This window comes from Cheilinus undulatus, linkage group 3 (genome assembly GCF_018320785.1).
Source record: "Cheilinus undulatus linkage group 3, ASM1832078v1, whole genome shotgun sequence".
Lineage (NCBI taxonomy): Eukaryota > Metazoa > Chordata > Actinopteri > Labriformes > Labridae > Cheilinus > Cheilinus undulatus.
This window is the reverse complement of record NC_054867.1, coordinates 11023279-11041655: the sequence shown is the minus strand read 5'-3', so window position 1 is coordinate 11041655 and position 18377 is coordinate 11023279. Positions and strand designations below refer to the sequence as shown.

General features: G+C 38.6%; 1 protein-coding gene across 4 annotated transcripts in view; it reads right to left on the bottom strand.

Moving 5' to 3' along the window:
• Positions 1–6132: 6132 nt before the first annotated feature.
• Positions 6133–18377, bottom strand: part of LOC121507094 (V-set domain-containing T-cell activation inhibitor 1-like) — a 30550-nt gene continuing 18305 nt past the window's right edge. For 3 of the 4 annotated variants that reach the window (XM_041783246.1, XM_041783247.1, XM_041783249.1), the window contains exons 3-7: positions 17857–17892; positions 12136–12414; positions 11887–12030; positions 9702–9788; positions 6133–6270 (exon numbers count right to left, since the gene is read on the bottom strand). In XM_041783246.1, the coding sequence (XP_041639180.1) occupies positions 6191–6270; positions 9702–9788; positions 11887–12030; positions 12136–12414; positions 17857–17892 (626 nt within the window). In that variant the 3' untranslated portion in view covers positions 6133–6190. The remainder of the gene's footprint in view (positions 6271–9701; positions 9789–11886; positions 12031–12135; positions 12415–17856; positions 17893–18377) is intronic. The other variant, XM_041783248.1, reaches the window with a different exon arrangement.

The following is an 18377-nucleotide window of genomic DNA, read 5'->3' as shown; positions in this document are numbered from 1 at the left end:
CAGACCTGTTGTATAAAAAAAAAATCCTTGAAATAAAAAACCAGTCTGACAAAAGGGAAGTAGGTTACAAGGTCTCAGGAAGCAACACATCATGGTGCCATCTAAATAAATTCAAGAACAGATGAGAAACAAAGTCACTGGTATCTATCAGCACAGAAAGGATTACAAAGACATTTCTCAGGCTAACCACAGTGAGAGCCATTATCCACAAATAAAGAAAACCTGGAACAGTGATGAACCTTCCTAGGAGTAGCCGGCCTACCAAAATGACTCCAAGAGAGCATGGATGACTCACCCACGAGGTCCCGAAGGAACCCAGAACAACATCTAAAGACTTGCAGGCCTCACGAGACCCAGTTAAGGTCAGAGTTCATGATTCAACAATAAGAAAGAGGCTGGACAACAATGGCATCCATAGGAGAATTCCAAGGCCAAAACCACTGCTGACCTAAAAGAACACAGAGGCTCGTCTCACATTTGAGAAAAACCTCCAGATGATCCCCAAGACTTTTGGAAAAATATTCTGTGGGCTGAAATGACAAAAGATGAACTTTCTGGAAGGTGTGTGACCTGTTACATCTGGAGTAAAAATAACACAGCATTTGATAAAAAAAAAAACATCAGACCAACAGTCAAACGGGGTGGTAGTAGTGTGGTGCTGCTTTAGGACCTGGACCACTTGCTGTAATTGATGGAACCACGAATTCTGCTCTCTACCAGAAAATCTTGAAGGAAAATGTCCAGCCATCAGTTCATGACCTCAAGGTCAAGTACACTTGGGTCACTGATCCCAAACACACCAGCAAGTTCACCTCTGAATGGCATAAAACAACAAAATGAAGGTTTTGGATTGGCCTAGTCAATGGCCGGACTTAAATCTGATTGGGATGTTGTGGCATGACCTTAAACAGGCCGTTCATACGACAGATAACTCTCCAGTGTGGCTGAAATAAAATAATTCTGCTAGCAGAGTGGGCAAAAATTCCTCCACAGTGATGTGAAAGACTCATTGCCAGTTATTAAAAAAGTTTGCTTGCAGTCATTCTCGCCAAGGTTGGCACATCCACTTTTAAGATTTTGGGGGTATTGACCTTTTCACAGGTTGGTTATGATGGCTTTATTTCCTTAATAAATGAAATCAACATTTAAAAACTGACTTATGTAGGCGTGCTGGTAGTCGAGTGGTTAAGGCGCGTGCCATGTACACATGCGACCTGGGTTCAAGTCCAGCCCGTGGCACTATTTCCTGCATGTCTCTCCCCACTCTCTTCCCTGTTTCTGACTCTATCCACTGTCCTATCAAAAAAAGGCCAAAAATAAATCTTAAAAAAAAAAAAACTGACTTATGTAGTTACTCAGGCTATCTTTGCCTAATATGAACATTTGTTTGATAATCTGAAAAATTTAAGGATGATAAATGTGCAAAAGATAAGAAATCAGAAAGGGGGTGAAAAATACTTTTCTCAGCACTGGATGCTTTTTCAACAGTCAAAAACAAAGTAGTTTTGTTTCTTTCTATAAAATCACTTCATTAATGTATCACAAAAATATTCAATACTTCACTTTTTCCAGCAGCTTATTAGGACTAACAGTGGTCAACATTAATTTTTTTTAGAGACAGATTTTATGCAAAGTCAAACTGACACACCAGGAGCTTTATGTTCATGCACAAATAAAAACATTAAGAAACAGAGATGTGTGTTCTGACCACTTTGATCTGATGCTTCTATTGATTATTGATGTAATTATTCTGTTTGTGATCTCTGGACATAACATTATAGTAACATCCATGACTGTCTCCATGTTTATAGTGTACATCCTACATATCAGGTATTTGACTATGGCCTGAGCTCTCTTTTGTGCTCTATAGTGCTGTCCTCCTTTAACAGGTATCGAGTACGGTTATGATAGCTTAAAAAATGCTCATGACGCAGCCAGAGAAAACACAAAAGCAAACACGAGGTGAAACAGCAAGTACAGCAGAAGAACCTGGCTATACAGCATAGCAGACGGATCTAACTTTCTCCATGTAATTAAGTGAGTTTAAGGTAGCAATTGGCCAGAAAAAGTTGTACACTATAAGAAAATTTTGGTTTTATTTCTCACTCATAAAGCCTCTGTGTTTGGCACAATTTTGTGTTTTTATATTTTCTATATTGTTGTAATGAATGGGACTTATCAACACTTCTCCAGGACATTTCTGATCAAGGATAGTGGCTCACAGATGCCTGCAGCACTCTCCATCCAGAGTTCTCTGTCTCTGGATAGGGAGTGTCAGCAGCATGTTAATAGAAAGACACCATCCTAAAACATCCTTGACTGAGAAGAGGGTGGCTGTGATACCTCAGGAATTATTATTATAAATAGAGGCTATAAGTGCGAAGGGGCAGACAGTGATATACAGTGCATCCGGAAAGTATTCATAAAGCTTCACTTGTTCCACATTTTGTTATGTTACAGTCTCATTCCAAAATGGAATAAATTCATTTTTTCCCTCAAAGTTCTACACACAACACCCAATAATAACAATATGAAAGAAGTTTTTTTGAAATTTTTGCAAATGTATTAAAAATAAAAACTAAGACATCACATGTACATAAGTATTCACAATCTTTGCCACACAAAATTGAGCTCAGATTCTTCCTGTTTCTACTGATCATCCTTGAGATGTTCCTACAGCTTAATTGGAGTCCACCTGTGGTAAATTCAGTTGATGGGACATGATTTGGAGAGGCACACACCTGTCCATATAAGGTTCAACAGGTGACAGTGCATATCTGAGCACAAACCAAGCATGAAGTCAGAGGAATTGTCTGTAGACCTCCGAGACAGGATTCTCTCAAGGTACAAATCCGGGGAAGGGTAGAGAAAAATTTCTGCTGCTTTGAAGGTCCCAGTGATTAGAGTTGCCTCCATCATTATTAAATGGAAGAAGGTCAGAACCACCAGGACTCTCCCTAGAGCTGGACCCCCGTCTAAACTGAGTGATTGGGGGTGAAGGGCCTTTATCAGGGAGGTGACCAAGAACCTATTGGTCACTCTGTCAGAGCTCCAGCAGTCCTCTGTGACGAGAAGAGAACCTTCCAGAAGATCAACCATCTCTGCAGCAATCCAGCAATCAGGCCTATATGGTAGAGTGGCCACATGGAAGCCACTCCTTAGTAAAAGGCACATGGCAGCCCTCCTGGAGTTTGCCAAGAGGCACCTGAAGGACTCTCAGACCACGAGAAACAAAATTTTCTGGTCTGATGAGTCAAAGCTTGAACTCTTTGGCGTGAATGCCAGGCGTCATGTTTGGAGGAAACCAGGCACCGCTCATCACCAGGCCAATACCATCCCTACAGCCAAGCATGGTGGTGGCAGCATCATGCTGTGGGGATGTTTTTCAGGAACTGGGAGACTAGTCAGGATTGAGGGAGAGATGAATGCAGCAATGTACAGAGACATCCTGGATGAAAACCTGCTCCGGAGTGCTTTTGACCTCAGACTGGGGCGACGGTTCATCTTTCAACAGGACGACGACCCTAAGCACACAGCCAAGATATCAAAGGAGTTTCTTCAGGACAACTCTGTGAATTTCCTTGAGTGGCCCGGTCAGAGCCCAGACTTGAATCTGATCGAACATCTCTGGAGAGATCTGAAAATGGCTGTGCACTGACGCTCCCCATCCAACCTGATGGAGCTTGAGAGGTCCTGCAAAGAGGAATGGGTGAAACCGCCCAGAGATAGGTTTGCCAAGCTTGTGGTATCATATTCAAAAAGACTTGAGGCTGTAATTGCTGCTAAAGGTGCATCAACAAAGTACTGAGCAAAGATTGTGAATACTTATGTACATGTGATGTCTTAGTTTTTATTTTTAATAAATTTGCAAAAATTAAAAAAAAACTTTTTTCACATTGTCATTATTGAGTGTTGTGTAGAAATTTGAGGAAAAAAATGAATTTATTCCATTTTGGAATGAGGCAGTAACATAAAATTTGGAAAAAGTGAAGCATTGTAAACACTTTCTGGATGCACTGTAACTGTTTACAGTGGAGATACAATGGCTTTCAAAAGTATTCATACCCCTTGAACTTTTCCACATTTCTTCACATTACAACCACTAAAATAAATATATTTTATTGGAATTTTTACGTGGTAGATCGACACAAAGTGGCACATAATTGCAAAGTGAAAGGAAAACATACATGTTTTCAAATGTATTCTTTTACAAGTAAAAATCTGAAAAGTGTGGTGTGCAAAAGTTTTCATCCCCCCTGGAGACAATACTTTCTAGAGCCACTTTTCACTTCAATTACAGCTGCAAGTCTTTTGAGGTATGTCTCTACCAACTTTGCACATACACTTTACAAAATAGCTCAAGCTCAGTCAGATTTGATGACGAGCATCTGTGAACAGCAATTTTCAAGTCTCGCCACAGATTCTCAATGGATTTAGGCTCTGTATTTGGCTCCACCCATCTTGCCATCAACTCTGACCAGCTTCCCTGTCCCGGCTGAAGAAAAGCATCACAGAGTGAAGCTGCCATCACCATGTTTCACGGTGGGATGATGTGTTCAGGGTGATGTGTAGTGTTAGTTTTCTGCCACACATAGTGCCTTGTAACCTTGCAAAGCAGATGGATATGCCCGTTTCCTTGTTTTTCACTGGTGAATCCATCTTGTTAAGCACCCGTCTGAACCGTTTGGGCCCGGTCAGCCGTCGACAGGACCAATCAGTTACGAAGGGCAGTACACTCGGCAGTGTCGTTATGCAAACAAGCAGCAGCAGGGTGATTCTCACAAACATGGTAAAACTTATAGAAAAAATCAGAGACCTTTGTATACAAAATTTTTTGTACTTATTATGTCAAAAAGAATCTAATTGTACTATTTAAGATAAAATTATCATTCATGTGCACATTTTTTATGCATTTTTAGACATTTTTAGGGCCACTATGATGAAATAAATTCATTACCGTACACAAAAAAATTTATATAATATAGCATTTGGTGATGTGAGTGAGTAAATGAGTCAGTGACTGCATTATGTAAAATACACCGCTTTACACAATTATTAAGTGTCTGATCTTTATTCATGACAATGCTCCATCTCATGCTGCAAAGAATCCCTCTGTGTCATTGGCTGCTATGGGCATAAAAGGAGAGAAACTCATGGTGTGGCCCCCATCCTCCCCTGACCTCAACCCTACTGAGAACCTTTGGAGCATCCTCAAGCTAAAGATCTATGAGGGTGGGAGGCAGTTCACATCAAAACAGCAGCTCTGGGAGGATATACTGACATCCTGCAAAGAAATTCAAGCAGAAACTCTCCAAAAACTCACAAGTTCAATGGATGCAAGAATAGTGAAGGTGATATCAAAGAAGGGCTCCTATGTTAACATGTAACTTGTGCTGTTAAGATGTTTTTGATTGAAATAGCTTTGATTTCAGTAAATATGACCTCCTGATGCTGCAGATTCAACAAATGGCCATTTTCAGTTCATTACAAGCTATAAAATGTTTTAAAACTCTGTTGTGCTTAATAATGTGGAACAGTGCATTTTGAGGTTTTTATTTTTAAAAAAATAATGGTTATCATTATGAAGTTTGTTCAAAAACATTTGAATTATGCTCAAATGGCTGATGACTTGAAAAATACTCTGTTTTGCTTTAATATTTAGGAAAATAAGAGAAAAATGTAATTTGCTTTATAATGTAGAAATGTAATCTTTGGTAGCAGCGCAAGCGCCGCTAGATAGCTGCTTCGTCATGTGTTTTGTTGCTCTGTTTGGCCCGTGGAGATGTGATAGACAGAACGTTCATCCAATCACACTCTGAGTTTTGTTCAAATCCTCTGCCTTTTCTCAAACGTTTCCTATTGAAGCTGAAACGTTGAAACACATCCATCTGGCGTGTCAGGTTAAGTGCCTTCCATCTGGCGTGTCAGGTTAAGTGCCTTCCATCTGGCGTGTCAGGTTAAGTGCCTTCCATCTGGCGTGTCAGGTTAAGTGCCTTCCATCTCGCGTGTCAGGTTAAGTGCCTTCCATCTCGCGTGTCAGGTTAAGTGCCTTCCATCTCGCGTGTCAGGTTAAGTGCCTTGCATTTAGGCCAAAAAGTTCAGTTTTGGCTTTCTTCTTGCGACTCTTTCATAAAGGAATAAATCCAAGTGTCTGCTTAAGTCTTTCTGTGCACATGGCAAAGTCCTCCAACTATGTAATCTGTACACCATTTGTTTTGCCATTTTCTGATGCAGAATACGAATCAGGATTTTCGTATGAACCACCGGCACCTGCAGCAAAGAAAAGAGAAGATCAGACAGTGTTATCGATTAAAAGCTGTTTAGCAAAAACCTTTGGTTGCTTGTTCAATCATATTTGTCAAAGCTGTATAAAACCAGGAGGGGGATTTCTGTTTGCTGTAGAGAAATTACTAGAATAAGGACATCACTGTAAGCAGAGTCAAACAGTTAGCCTAGCTCTGGATGTTTCTTTCATTTTTTTCCATTATTTCTCAGCTTAAGCTGAGCTTATGCTATAGCTTAAAATGTTTTACGTCACCACCTTTCTCTTTATTTCACTGTCTCCGTGAAGTGATGCTGTGCTTCCAAAGACTCTATTTCAGGGGTCTCAAACTCATTTAGGGTAGGGGGCCGGATTTGCTCCAACAAGATGTCCTGTGGGCCGGACAATTTTTTAGCAATATCAATACGACCAACGATTGATATATAGGCTGCTGTAATGTTTATAAAGAGACATGAGCCAATATTAGATGCAGGCACCATTTACTGAGTGCTGAATGTTTGAACACAAAAGGGTTAATTAGCTACTATAGACAGATAATTTATTTGCAAATAATCTAAAAAGGTCAGGCAAAAACATGCTGACCTTGTAACATATGACAATTCTTACAGATTTTAACATTTTTAGAATCCACTGATGATGAATCTACAAGACTGTAATATTCATTATAAATATACATTCAAAATGACTATGGACTTAAAACAGCAACCTGTTCACAAAACCTGATCTGAGCCCAGATCTAAGATTCATCGCACTGCTGCAAACCCTCACGTGCTGAGTAAAAACTTGACTCTAAACATACATATGAGCCCTACATTCGATCTTCTGCATGTCCACTCTATCTGAATCCCCTTGATGTCCCTGCACTCGTCATGAACTGGCACATCTCCGTGCATATTTTGGATGCATTTTAGTGCTGCACCAAGATCAAACATGGCCATTTCTCATACCATAGGACAGCCTGTGTCCATATTAGGAATAAATGTTCAATTATAAAGAATTGTTTTTATCGCTATGAGAGGAATTTTTATCATTTGACAAGACCTGGAGCTAAATACACCACAGGATTTATAAATGATATCCTGTTTAAACGTAAGTGATCAAGACCACAATTTCACTTCTTGTTGACATAAATCAAATCGTATGTAAATAAAATTAGTTGATACTATTTTGGCATTACAGATTGTAATAATGAGGGATTTAATCAGTCAGGAGATTGAACTGAGTCGCTCACCAAAATGAGATATGATTACTGTGTTTTTGGCTGATGGGCAATTACACAGGGAAAACATTTGTCCTCCTGGGCACAGCTGTGTTAATCCCACTCATGAGAAGTTTGGTTTTACAAGGCAAAAACCTCTGGATCCCTTATAGACTTATTTAAACTCATATCCATATCTCTGACCCTTCCTGTCACATCAGTGTTCCTCACATCTGCGTTGTTTGAGGAATGAGTTGAGGAACAGCAGTGGGGACTCTCAGACCAGCAACCAGGTACTTCTAGAAATAAACTCAGACAAAACCCGAGCCCTGGACCAAGCAAAAATCTGCCTTCACCCTCAACCATAACAACCAGATTGTTTTATTATGAAGACATCACAAGAACGTGCTTTTTTTTGGCTTCAGTGTGTTAATTAGATGCATTTGGGGCTTAAGGCACCTATTTTGAATTCTTGTTCTTATCTCTTATTGTTTATTCATATTATGGAAATAATATGAATTGAGCCTTTTGCTGACTTTAAAGCTGCAGTGTTGTTGACTGGCAGCAGAAACTGGTTGAATTTTGAAACTGAGGCTCAAGTGTACAGTGTTGGGTAGTGTTACTTTTGAAATTCATCAGATTACTGCGTTACATACTGATAAAAGTAACTTGTTACGTTAATTAGTATTAAAATCCTTTAGCCAATTGTTCCAATTGTCGATTGTAAATACGACAGATAATGACCACATGTCTGCATTTGAATGTGCTGACTCTAATGTCAATGTACAGCGTAATTTACTGTCCATAATCTGTATCTCTGCAGCCTAATAGCACCACTAACAGGCAGGAAAACCTTAACAGCTCAGTAACATGATCACAATCTGAATACAAGCTGAACAGAGGTAGACAGAATAACTCTAAAGCTCTGCATAATAACAGTGTGTAATTGGAACAGCTGCACAGCTGATTCAATGAAAGCAAACAGAGCTTTTAAACTTACATTTCTCCAGGATGCTGTTATTGTCCCTTTTATCCAAAAATCCATCATAATGGGGATAATTCCACAGTGTCATGCTTTCTTTTCTGTCGTCTCACGGGCTCAACAAACAAAATAACGCGTGCACAGAATGTTTACCTTCTGCTGTCACCTGAGTCCTGGACTTGAGTACTACAACACTGCTTGGACGTGACGTCTCAGTCTGTTCTATTATTCATCCAGTAGAGGGCACTCTGGCTTTTTTTATGCCAGATGATCCATATTTACCTTGGCAGCAGAGAGACTAAAGCAGGGGTTTTCAAAGTGTGGGCAAGTAAGCCTCCCCTAGGGGAAGATAATTTATCCTGCAGACCCCCACCCCATAAAAAAAGGATTAAAAAAATTTAAACTATATGTTCAAACATTGGTCTCGTCTGTAAACATTTTTTTAACATTTTGATACAGTTGATACTTTGGTTTGCATGTTTCTTTAAACATTCACTCTGGTCAGAGTTTGATTCATTATGACTTCACAGCTCAGAAAGATTAAAGAGAAAATGTGAATGCATGTTTAGAGAACATCAGAGGCACATTTCATTTTACCTGTGACTTTTATGACAGTGTTAAGCCACCTGCCTGTTACCTGAACATAACAATAAATTCATTAAAAAAGTCATTTGTAAATACACTCACTGACCACTTCATTAGACACATCTGTGCAACGTTGTGTACACCAGGAACAATATCTTGATTTCCAGGAGGTTACTGCTGTTTTGCACAGTATTTGGTTGATGATAGTAATTTTTTGGCAATCAAAGTATTTGATCTGTCTTCAATTTATACCTTTGTAACACATCTTTGAACTATATTTAAGGGATCAGAAGCAGTTATTTATTTTATTCAATAACTAATTTTTAAAAATTATTTAAAAATTTAATCTTCTGATATATCAGTTAATGGAATTTTTTTCCCTAATATTGGTATTGACATTGACCCCCAAAAACCCAATCGGTCTGGCCCCATTGATCACCTCATTTTTTAATTAAAAAAAGTTTTAACACTTCTTTTATTTACAGTGAAAAAAGTAGAGGGGCCAGATAATTGTTTGTCTTACTGCTATGATATTATGAAATAAATTAGTTACATAAACCATATACTGTGATTTCTATTGATATCGTTCAACAGACACTGAGAAAATTCTGAGGACTTCTTCTTGTTCTTATAAATTTCATGAGTGTACTTACGGTGATCAATCATTCTCTCATTTTGATCTCTCTGATGATTATTCAGCTTGTCTTGTCTTGGATTCAGCTCTGACAGAACATTAATTACTGTCAAACAAGAGAAAGACAGAAGACAAGATTTAATATAATGGAACAAATGTAAAAAACAAACGGTAAAATGATAGAAAACTTCATTTTTGCATTTAAACAGTTAATAAATTTTCATTAATTGTTTTCTTTTTTGTATCTATCAACTTTGATTCTAGTCTGAATCATAAATGTAATCTCTTGTTTTTATAATTTAGTACTCTGAGATTTTAAATAATGACGATCTGCTGATAGCAGACTTGTTGGAGGACATGTGGCCCTAAAGCCAGGCCCGCTCTCTGCAATTTCATGCCAACTCTCTAGCAGTCTTGGTGGAATATCAGCTCACACTGTGCAACTGAATCACTGATGATGCATGACCATCACGCATGATTTATGTGCTCACACTGTATGAGCGAAGTCAGGACAAACTGTGCAAAAGATCATTGGAATTTGGAATTAAAATCTGAAATGCCTCATACACAGTGATGAAGTCAGATCTCTTGTCCTCAGGTGTCTACAAAAGCAATAACCATTCTCACCATGACTCTCTTACACATACGGAAACCACAAGCACAATTTGCAGCTAAATAGTTACAAATATCAGCTGGAGGTCTGCAGGAAATCCTATTTACTGCTCCTCTGTTTCCTTTATTAAAAGGAAGATGCATCAAAGAAGCATTCCTGCTGTTTCATGGTATTTCAAGACACTGACAGTTTTCAAATGTCCCTGCGCAAGGGTGTGTAGTGGTACAACCAAAATCTCAAATATGCCAGAAATCCATCTGACCAGTCGAGAGCAGCTAATTGGTCGGTCTGAGTCCTCCTACACCAGGTTTTTTTTCAAACTTTACAGTTTGCAACACCAAAAATAGTATGGCAAGGGACTGAGGATCCCCGCCATCTCTAGAGGTGGTTCAGGTGTTGTACACAGCCATGAGCATTCAAGATTAGCCATGTGCAGCCTTTTAAAACATTCCACTGATTTCAGCGGAAATCTTACCTAATGACTACAGCTCTAACTAAGTTTATGCATATCGTTTTACGATAATGGGTAGAATATATCATTTGAAATCCTTAGAAAATATTAGTTGACTTCTTGGAAGGAATCTCGCATCTCTCACCCCTCTCAGTGTCTTGCAACCCCAGCTTTGGGAATAATTGGCCTACGCTGCACATCAAATGACATACGATCACACTGGAAGTGCTCAAACTTCCAGGTGAGTCATCTGACTCAAATTTGTGTTTGAATGTGCTGAAAAATGCAGTGTACGCCAACCTTAAGTCTGATTTGTACTTCAGCATTCAAACTACATCATAGCATACTCCATATACACAGGTCCACATAGTCCTGAACCCTACACAAAGGCCTTCACACTTAACGAACATCCAGACTGCCAGCCCTGAGATTGATCAACTGGGTAGCACTGTTGGGTTGCACCAGTCTTACAACTGTTTACAGGTTTGTACTCTAGAAGGAGACAAACGGCTGGAGACAGTGATACAGCTACTCAAATCTACTTGCATAGATACATAAGCATCAGGTCTAATCCATGTCTCTATCAGTAGGTGACCAATGAAAATATTCACCAGTCTCCTGCCTCAGCTGATTCAGCAGCAGTACTTTCCACCTCCTCTGATGCCTCCTCTTTTTTATTGACGAGCAAAGCAACACACCAAAACACAAGCATGTGCTTTTCACAACAGCACAGGTCACTACAGCGTAGCTACAGTGTATATCTGAAAGAGCAGCACAAAACAGACTTCAATGTTCTCTTTTGTTTCTTTGTTCTTGTTTGTAGGTTTACTTTATACACTTGGAGCTGAAAGATACTGCTTCACTCGGATAAGATTAAATTCATGTTAGAGTGTATTTATTATAGTAGTCCTGGGTTTGTTTTACTGTTGCACTTACCTCATCCCCTCACTTATAACAGGGAGCAAACTAAATTACATTCTGAGATTTTCACTTCAACAACTTACCCTCTAGAGGCCTGAATGAGCCTATGACTATTGGAATGTTTGAATGGATGACTGCTATTTCTAGTTCCTGCAAGCTTCAGTTGTTTGAAAGATTCAATTCATGACAATGTTCATATGAAACATTTTCTAAACCTACCTTTGAAACGGAAAGGATGGATGAACCATAGAGCCAAAAGTAGAACAACAACAACCAATCCAACTCCGAAAAGACATCCACCAACAAACCATCCAGCGTTGGAGTTATTGCTTGAAACCTCAGCCTGTCTCTGACACTCTTTCTCTGAAACAGAAAAGCAGGTTTATGCAACTCTGTAATGACTCTACATGCAGGTCAGAGTAAACAATGCATATTAAAAAATAAAATAACCAAAAAAAGAAACCTTACCTGGTATCAGCACAAAGGTCTTAACAGAAATCTCATGTTTGAGTTCCTCCTGTCTGAGGACACAGTGATAATGGCCGGTCTTCCTCACAGTAACTTGAACAGTCATGTCATATTTTCCCCCAGTGCCGGGCTGCGGTTCTCCATGAGTATGGTGAATTTCTCCAGAACCATCCTGCCACTTCAGGGAAGGTTTTGGAAAAGCACCTTGAACTTGACACTGCAGGAGTGCCCAGTCCAGCGTCTGACTGATGACCTCGATGCTTGGTTTTGGTGATGCCACTGTAATGATAGTATGGACAAAAAAAGACCAGTTTCACTCAAATATGTTTGTTTTGTGATTCCTTTTTGTCTTCCTAAACTAGGATATAAAAACTGTGCTCAACAGAAACAGACAGTTTTTCTACCACCAAAGATCAGCTAACAGGACATTATATTTTAGCTGTTGCACAGATGTGGTAAACAATAACCAATAAAATCTATAAAATTTAAAAAAGTAACAATGAGGCTGCATCCACTCCTTGTATGTGGTCTATGTTCTGAACGCTTTGAATTACAGTTAGGTCTTTAAGTACTGAGTTGCTTCTATTCACCCCAGTCATGAATTTGATATAAAACAATCTATATGGGACTGAAGACTTTCAACATTTATTTGAGGGGTTTTATACAAATATGGCATTTATTGTTAAGGAATGGCAGCCCACTAGAGTAATCATTGCCAGACCTTAATCTGCTCCATTGGTCTTTAAGTAAGGAGGGTACAGATCATACCTGGACATCAAACTACTCCTGACTAAACCAAATACTTTCAGCTCCAGATAACTGGAGGTACTCTGAATAAAATGGCTATAATTTCTAAATGGTTCTTGCCATATTTTTGTGAAACCCCTATATTAAAGCTGAAAGTATAAACACCTGTGACATCTTGTTTATTTCACTTCAAATCCATTGGGTTTGCAAACAGAAACCAAATAATAAAAATGGTGTCACTGTCACAATGCTTTTGGACCTGACTGTACTGTGGTTTAAACAAGTTTTCAAAAATAAAACGCAAAATAAAACACAATTTACAGTCAAGGCTGCCCAGAAGGGAGGATAAAGGGGAGAGCTTTCTGGGGCCCAGCTAAACTGGGGCCCATGGAGGTCAGCAAAATCATTCTCCATTATAAAGTTTAAACTGTGACAAGAATATTTTTTACCTGAATAATAACCACTCATATCAAAGCAACAAATATGATTGTTTTTAAACTTCAGCTGTAGCACAATGTAACATTTTTCAAAGTGCAAACCCGTTTTCCATGAAACATATTACCTTTTTTGTGGTGTTAACAATGTGGAGGGGCACAGTGAACTAAATGATTATAAAAGTAATGTCAGACTTCATAGCTATGCAATAATTTGCAAAAATTGCAGGATGGTAGAAAATTGACAAAAATGGATGAACAGTGGCCAAAAATGGGTTAAAGTGGCATTAATGGATTTAAAGTGGTTAAAATAGGCGAAAAGTGTGAGAAAGAAGTTGCAGAAATGGACAATAGAGGGCAGGGGGAACAAAAGTGGCAGCAATTGGCAAAAGTGCCAAAAAAGGGGGGGGGGAGAGTGGACAAAATGGGCAAAACACAGCAAAAAATGAGTAAAAAGCAGCTAAAATGGCAAAAGATAGCTATAGGAGCCAATAGTTACAAAAAGATGTTGAAAAAAAGGACAAAAACGTGTCAGAAAATGGCAAAAGGAGGCAAAATAAATGCAAATATGACATAAAAAGGGCAGAAATGGGTGAAATTAAACAGGTTCAAACTGGATAAACAATTCCAAAAAGTGGCGCAAAATGGGTGAAAAGTGGCAAAAGCGGGCAAACAATGGCAAAAGGCAGATAAAGTAGCCAAAAAGCAGCAAAAAGAAAAAAAAAAAAAGATTAATAACAGCTAAAAGACGTGGCAATAATGAATGGAATAAGAGATTTAAAAATGCCGCAGATAAATAGTTTTAACATCAGAACCCAATTTTAGTTGACACACTTTTCAGCCCTAACATTAAGTAACTGTTAGCCAGGATGCTAGCACCAGTGTTCCTGATCTAACACACATGCATCAGTATAATCAACTAATTACAACTGAGGAGGGCCCATTCTCTCAGTTTTTTAGGGGCCCAGCCAATGCTGTGGGTGGGCCCGTTTACTGTGCATTCAGTAAGGTATTCAAACCCCGTTCACTGTTTTCAATTTCTGATGTTGCAGCCTATTGCCACTGTAAAAATAAAAAAAAAAAAATCAAAAAACAAAAAACATTTTTATTCTCATTAATCGACTCCAAGGACTCCATTTTGACAAAGTGAAAATGAACATTTTACAAATTTATAAAAAATAAAACAAGATATCACAATGGCATAAGTATTCAGACCCTTGCACCCTTTTCAAATGTAGCATCAGGCTGCAACCTAACAAAAATGACAAAAGTGAAGGGGTCTGAATACTTTTTGAATGCACTGTATATCAAATCTGGGACGATCAGTTAAAAAATGTGAGTTTATTGTAAACAACAAATAAAGGATGCTTTTACTTGTATGAACAAAATATTCTTGTTCCAGAATGACAACTGTTATGTACCATTGAAAATCCTTTATCTTTCAGTTTTGAGTTTGTATTTTTATCCTCCTGAGTGATGGTGTCACTGATTTCTACAACTACAATGTGTGTGCCACAACTTTAGCACCAAGAAACTGGTCATTATTCAAATATTACAGACACAGTACCTTCACATTCACAATGTCCTTTTAAGCTCAGATACTGTTAAATGTGTTTGATTTAACTGATTGATTATAGTAAGAACATTTTGAGATGGATGTAAAAATGAGGAATAGTCTGTAAAACCCAGTGGAGTCAGAACATCACATAAATAATAGAGAACTTCATGTTGGTATCCCAGTAAGTCCTGGTAGTTGTAGGAATCAGTAACTTCATCAAAACTGGGCAAGAATTCTGTCATAATTCATTAAGGCTGGCTACACACTGGATGCTTTATTTTGGGCTCTTATGTCTTTATTGGAATAATTTGACATTGGATAGAGTTGGAAACTGGAGAGAGATTAGAGGATAGCATGTGGAAAAAGAGACAAAGGCTAATTTGATACAGAGATGCCTGCCTTGTGGACACCAGTCTCTGTGCATGGGGGGGGTGTCCTTTACTACTCAGCCATCAATGCCTCTTCTAGACCAGCAGTTCTCAACCAGTCAGGCCTAAAGACCAAAAACCAACTCCTTAATAAGAAATCAAGATCTCCTCAAATTTATTCACTTCGAAATGTCCTTATATGGAGAAAAAAACATGGTTTTCAGGATTCTACATGGCTGATATTTAGGATTCTAGATCAGACATGCAAGAGCAAAAGAGAGCGAGCTGCAGCAAACACAATCAAACTGGTGGGTTGGGACACAGAAGTGGGTAGCAGAGCTTCCATAAGTCGGTTGCTAATGTGTGTTTAGTAAAAAGTTGCGGCGAAAAGTCTATGATATAGTCCTGAGTAAGGCTGGAGATCAAAAATCCAAAACATTTTAGCTTATAAATACTACTATTGAGTCTCAGACTCTGTGACGTAAAGTCATTTTATGATACCGCTGGTGTACAGATCTTACAAGGGGAGCATAGGCATAAACATAAAATTGGTTCCTAATTTAACTGGAGCCACTTCATTACAGCAAAAGTCACAATCACGATTATTTTGATTGATATTGATATCACGATTATTGAATATGATTACTAACGGATTTTACATGAGCAATTCTGAATGAATTTCAAATATCATGTAGACAGTTGCCAGTATTTGTCAAAGGTGGAAATGTTCAAATCTGAAGTGCATGCTACTGTGAGAGAAATATGACAAAAGCAATAATAGCAATCTAACAAGTTTTTGCTGTGCACACGCTCAAACTGGCTGGTTAGATCACCAAGTTTGCATCACGCAGCAGCTTTGATATGGTTGACATTAGTGGAGCACTTTAAACATTTTCCCGTCATCTAAGTACGTGAGCAGGTTGTGCAGATGCTGTCGAGAATAAGGGTATAAAGATTGTGGCAGGACGTCTCAACTCTACAACCTCTTGGAACAAAAACAAACTTACTACATATGCCACAGACTAGGATCTCCCTGCAACTTTAAGTGCACAGTATTTGGTTAAAAAACTCTTATCACACTTCTATCTCCATTCGAACAACTGACAAGAAAGTGAGTGCACCGGATTCATCAGCTGCTGACCTCATACCCAGGGTAAGAGCCCTGAAATGACCTTTTATGCATGGACGTAGATTCTGATCACAGAGTAAAAACTTCACTCATTGACTACTAAAGACTACTTTATTGAAAGTCTGTTTGCAAAAGATTTAAATTTGATTTGAGTATACTCCACTTATCTGCTAACCTGACGTGCCAGATGGATTTGTTTCACACATCCATCTGGGAAAGCTTCAATAGGAAACGTTTGAGAAAAGGCAGAGGATTTGAAAAAAACTCAAGAGTGTGATTGGGTGAACGTTCTGTCTATCACAGCTCTACGGGCCAATCAGAGCAATAAAACACGTGACGTAGCCGCTATCAAGCCGCGCGTATGCAGCTACTGAGGAATAAGGCAAAACATGGCGACTATAGACATGTAAGTACTTGACTTTTGTCATTTTTGAAAAGAAAGCAACTCACTGATGTTCTTTGTTCTTCTTTTAATGAAGAAATGTTGTCAAGTTCTGATAAAACTGGCACTTTAGCAGCATCCACACTAAGCTCTTCCTCCATAACTGCACCAGCTCTTGCTGCTGCTAGTTAACGTCACAACTCTGCTGCGCCTGAAAGTACTGCCCCTCGATGCTGATTGGTCCTGTCACTTTCTAACCGGGCCCAAACGGTTCAGGTGGGAGCTTTACAAGATGGATTCCCCAGTGAGAAACACGGGAACAGGCGTATCCATCTGCTTTGCAAGGTTACTTCTCTGCACCACTACCTTATGGGATCCAGGTACAAGGACCGCAATTTTGATAAGGATGGTAAACAAAACCCAAGAGGTCAGCTCTGCACACAGCTGATTGGTATGCATGCCACCACTGCTTCTCAAATCCTGGATGAGAAGAGAAACAGGTTGCAACAAGACAGAAAGGCTTATCTCTGTGGCTGGGATTTATTACAGGCTAAAGAGGCTATGCTGCCTTTTTTTTAAAAGTATGTTTCATAGTGAAAAAGTTTAAATAAGAAGTTCTACTGTGGATTTCCATTGTTGGAAAAACCTCTAAAGTGATAAGGAAGTTAAAAATCACAAAAATCAAACAAGTAGCAACATTTAATGAAAAAAAAAAACATCAGTATTAGCACCGGTTCAATGTTAAAGCTATGATGTTAAAAATCTGTTTAAACTGTCTTTAAATCTGTTTTAGACATTAGTTAAGACCTCAAAATCATCTAGTGTGTAGCCAGCCTAATGTCATGTATAATCAAACAATAGTCTGAACCTTTTTGCTACAGAGAGCCAAATAAAGGTAAATCAGTGTGCTCAAATTTAACTGATAAGATAGCATGTAGCTCAATAGTCTCCAGTTATTGAGCTACCTGCTAGTTAGCTATGCTGCTTATTTTCCAAACCTGTCTGCCTTCAACAAGACTGTGTGCAAAAAAACACTAGTCAACATGAAGGTACTGCTCCACAATATTTGAATCATGTTGTAGTACACAGACACCATCACTCACATGGATTTTCTCCTGTTCTGTCTTTGAAGATGGAGTCTGGAAGACAAGAGCAATATTTAATCAACAATACATGAGTGACATAAGGAGAAAATTGCAAGTCAGATCTGTCTTCCTTTACCTCTAAAGTGTTTCAGATTTATATTAATACTGCCACACTCCTACACACACACACACACACAGTCAGAACTCAATATTCGTATTAGTGCTGCACAATCAATCGGATAATAATCATGATGTCAGGCTGTGCAATTGCCTAACCACACAGGAGGCTGCAATTACTTTTGTGTTAGGTAGAACTGTAAAGGTTTACAAATATGCCCGCAGAAAGGCCTTTAACTTATAAACATGCCACTATTGCACTTTTTAGATGTACCTTTATTTTCAAAAATGGAAAAACTTTTTTTGAAAATAAAGGTAATTTTGAAAGCAGTACTGTAATAATGCCTGTTTTTTTTAATGCCACTTAATATTTGTATGTTTTGAGGAAAAGAGGAAAAAAGATCATTATTCTCTGCATTTTC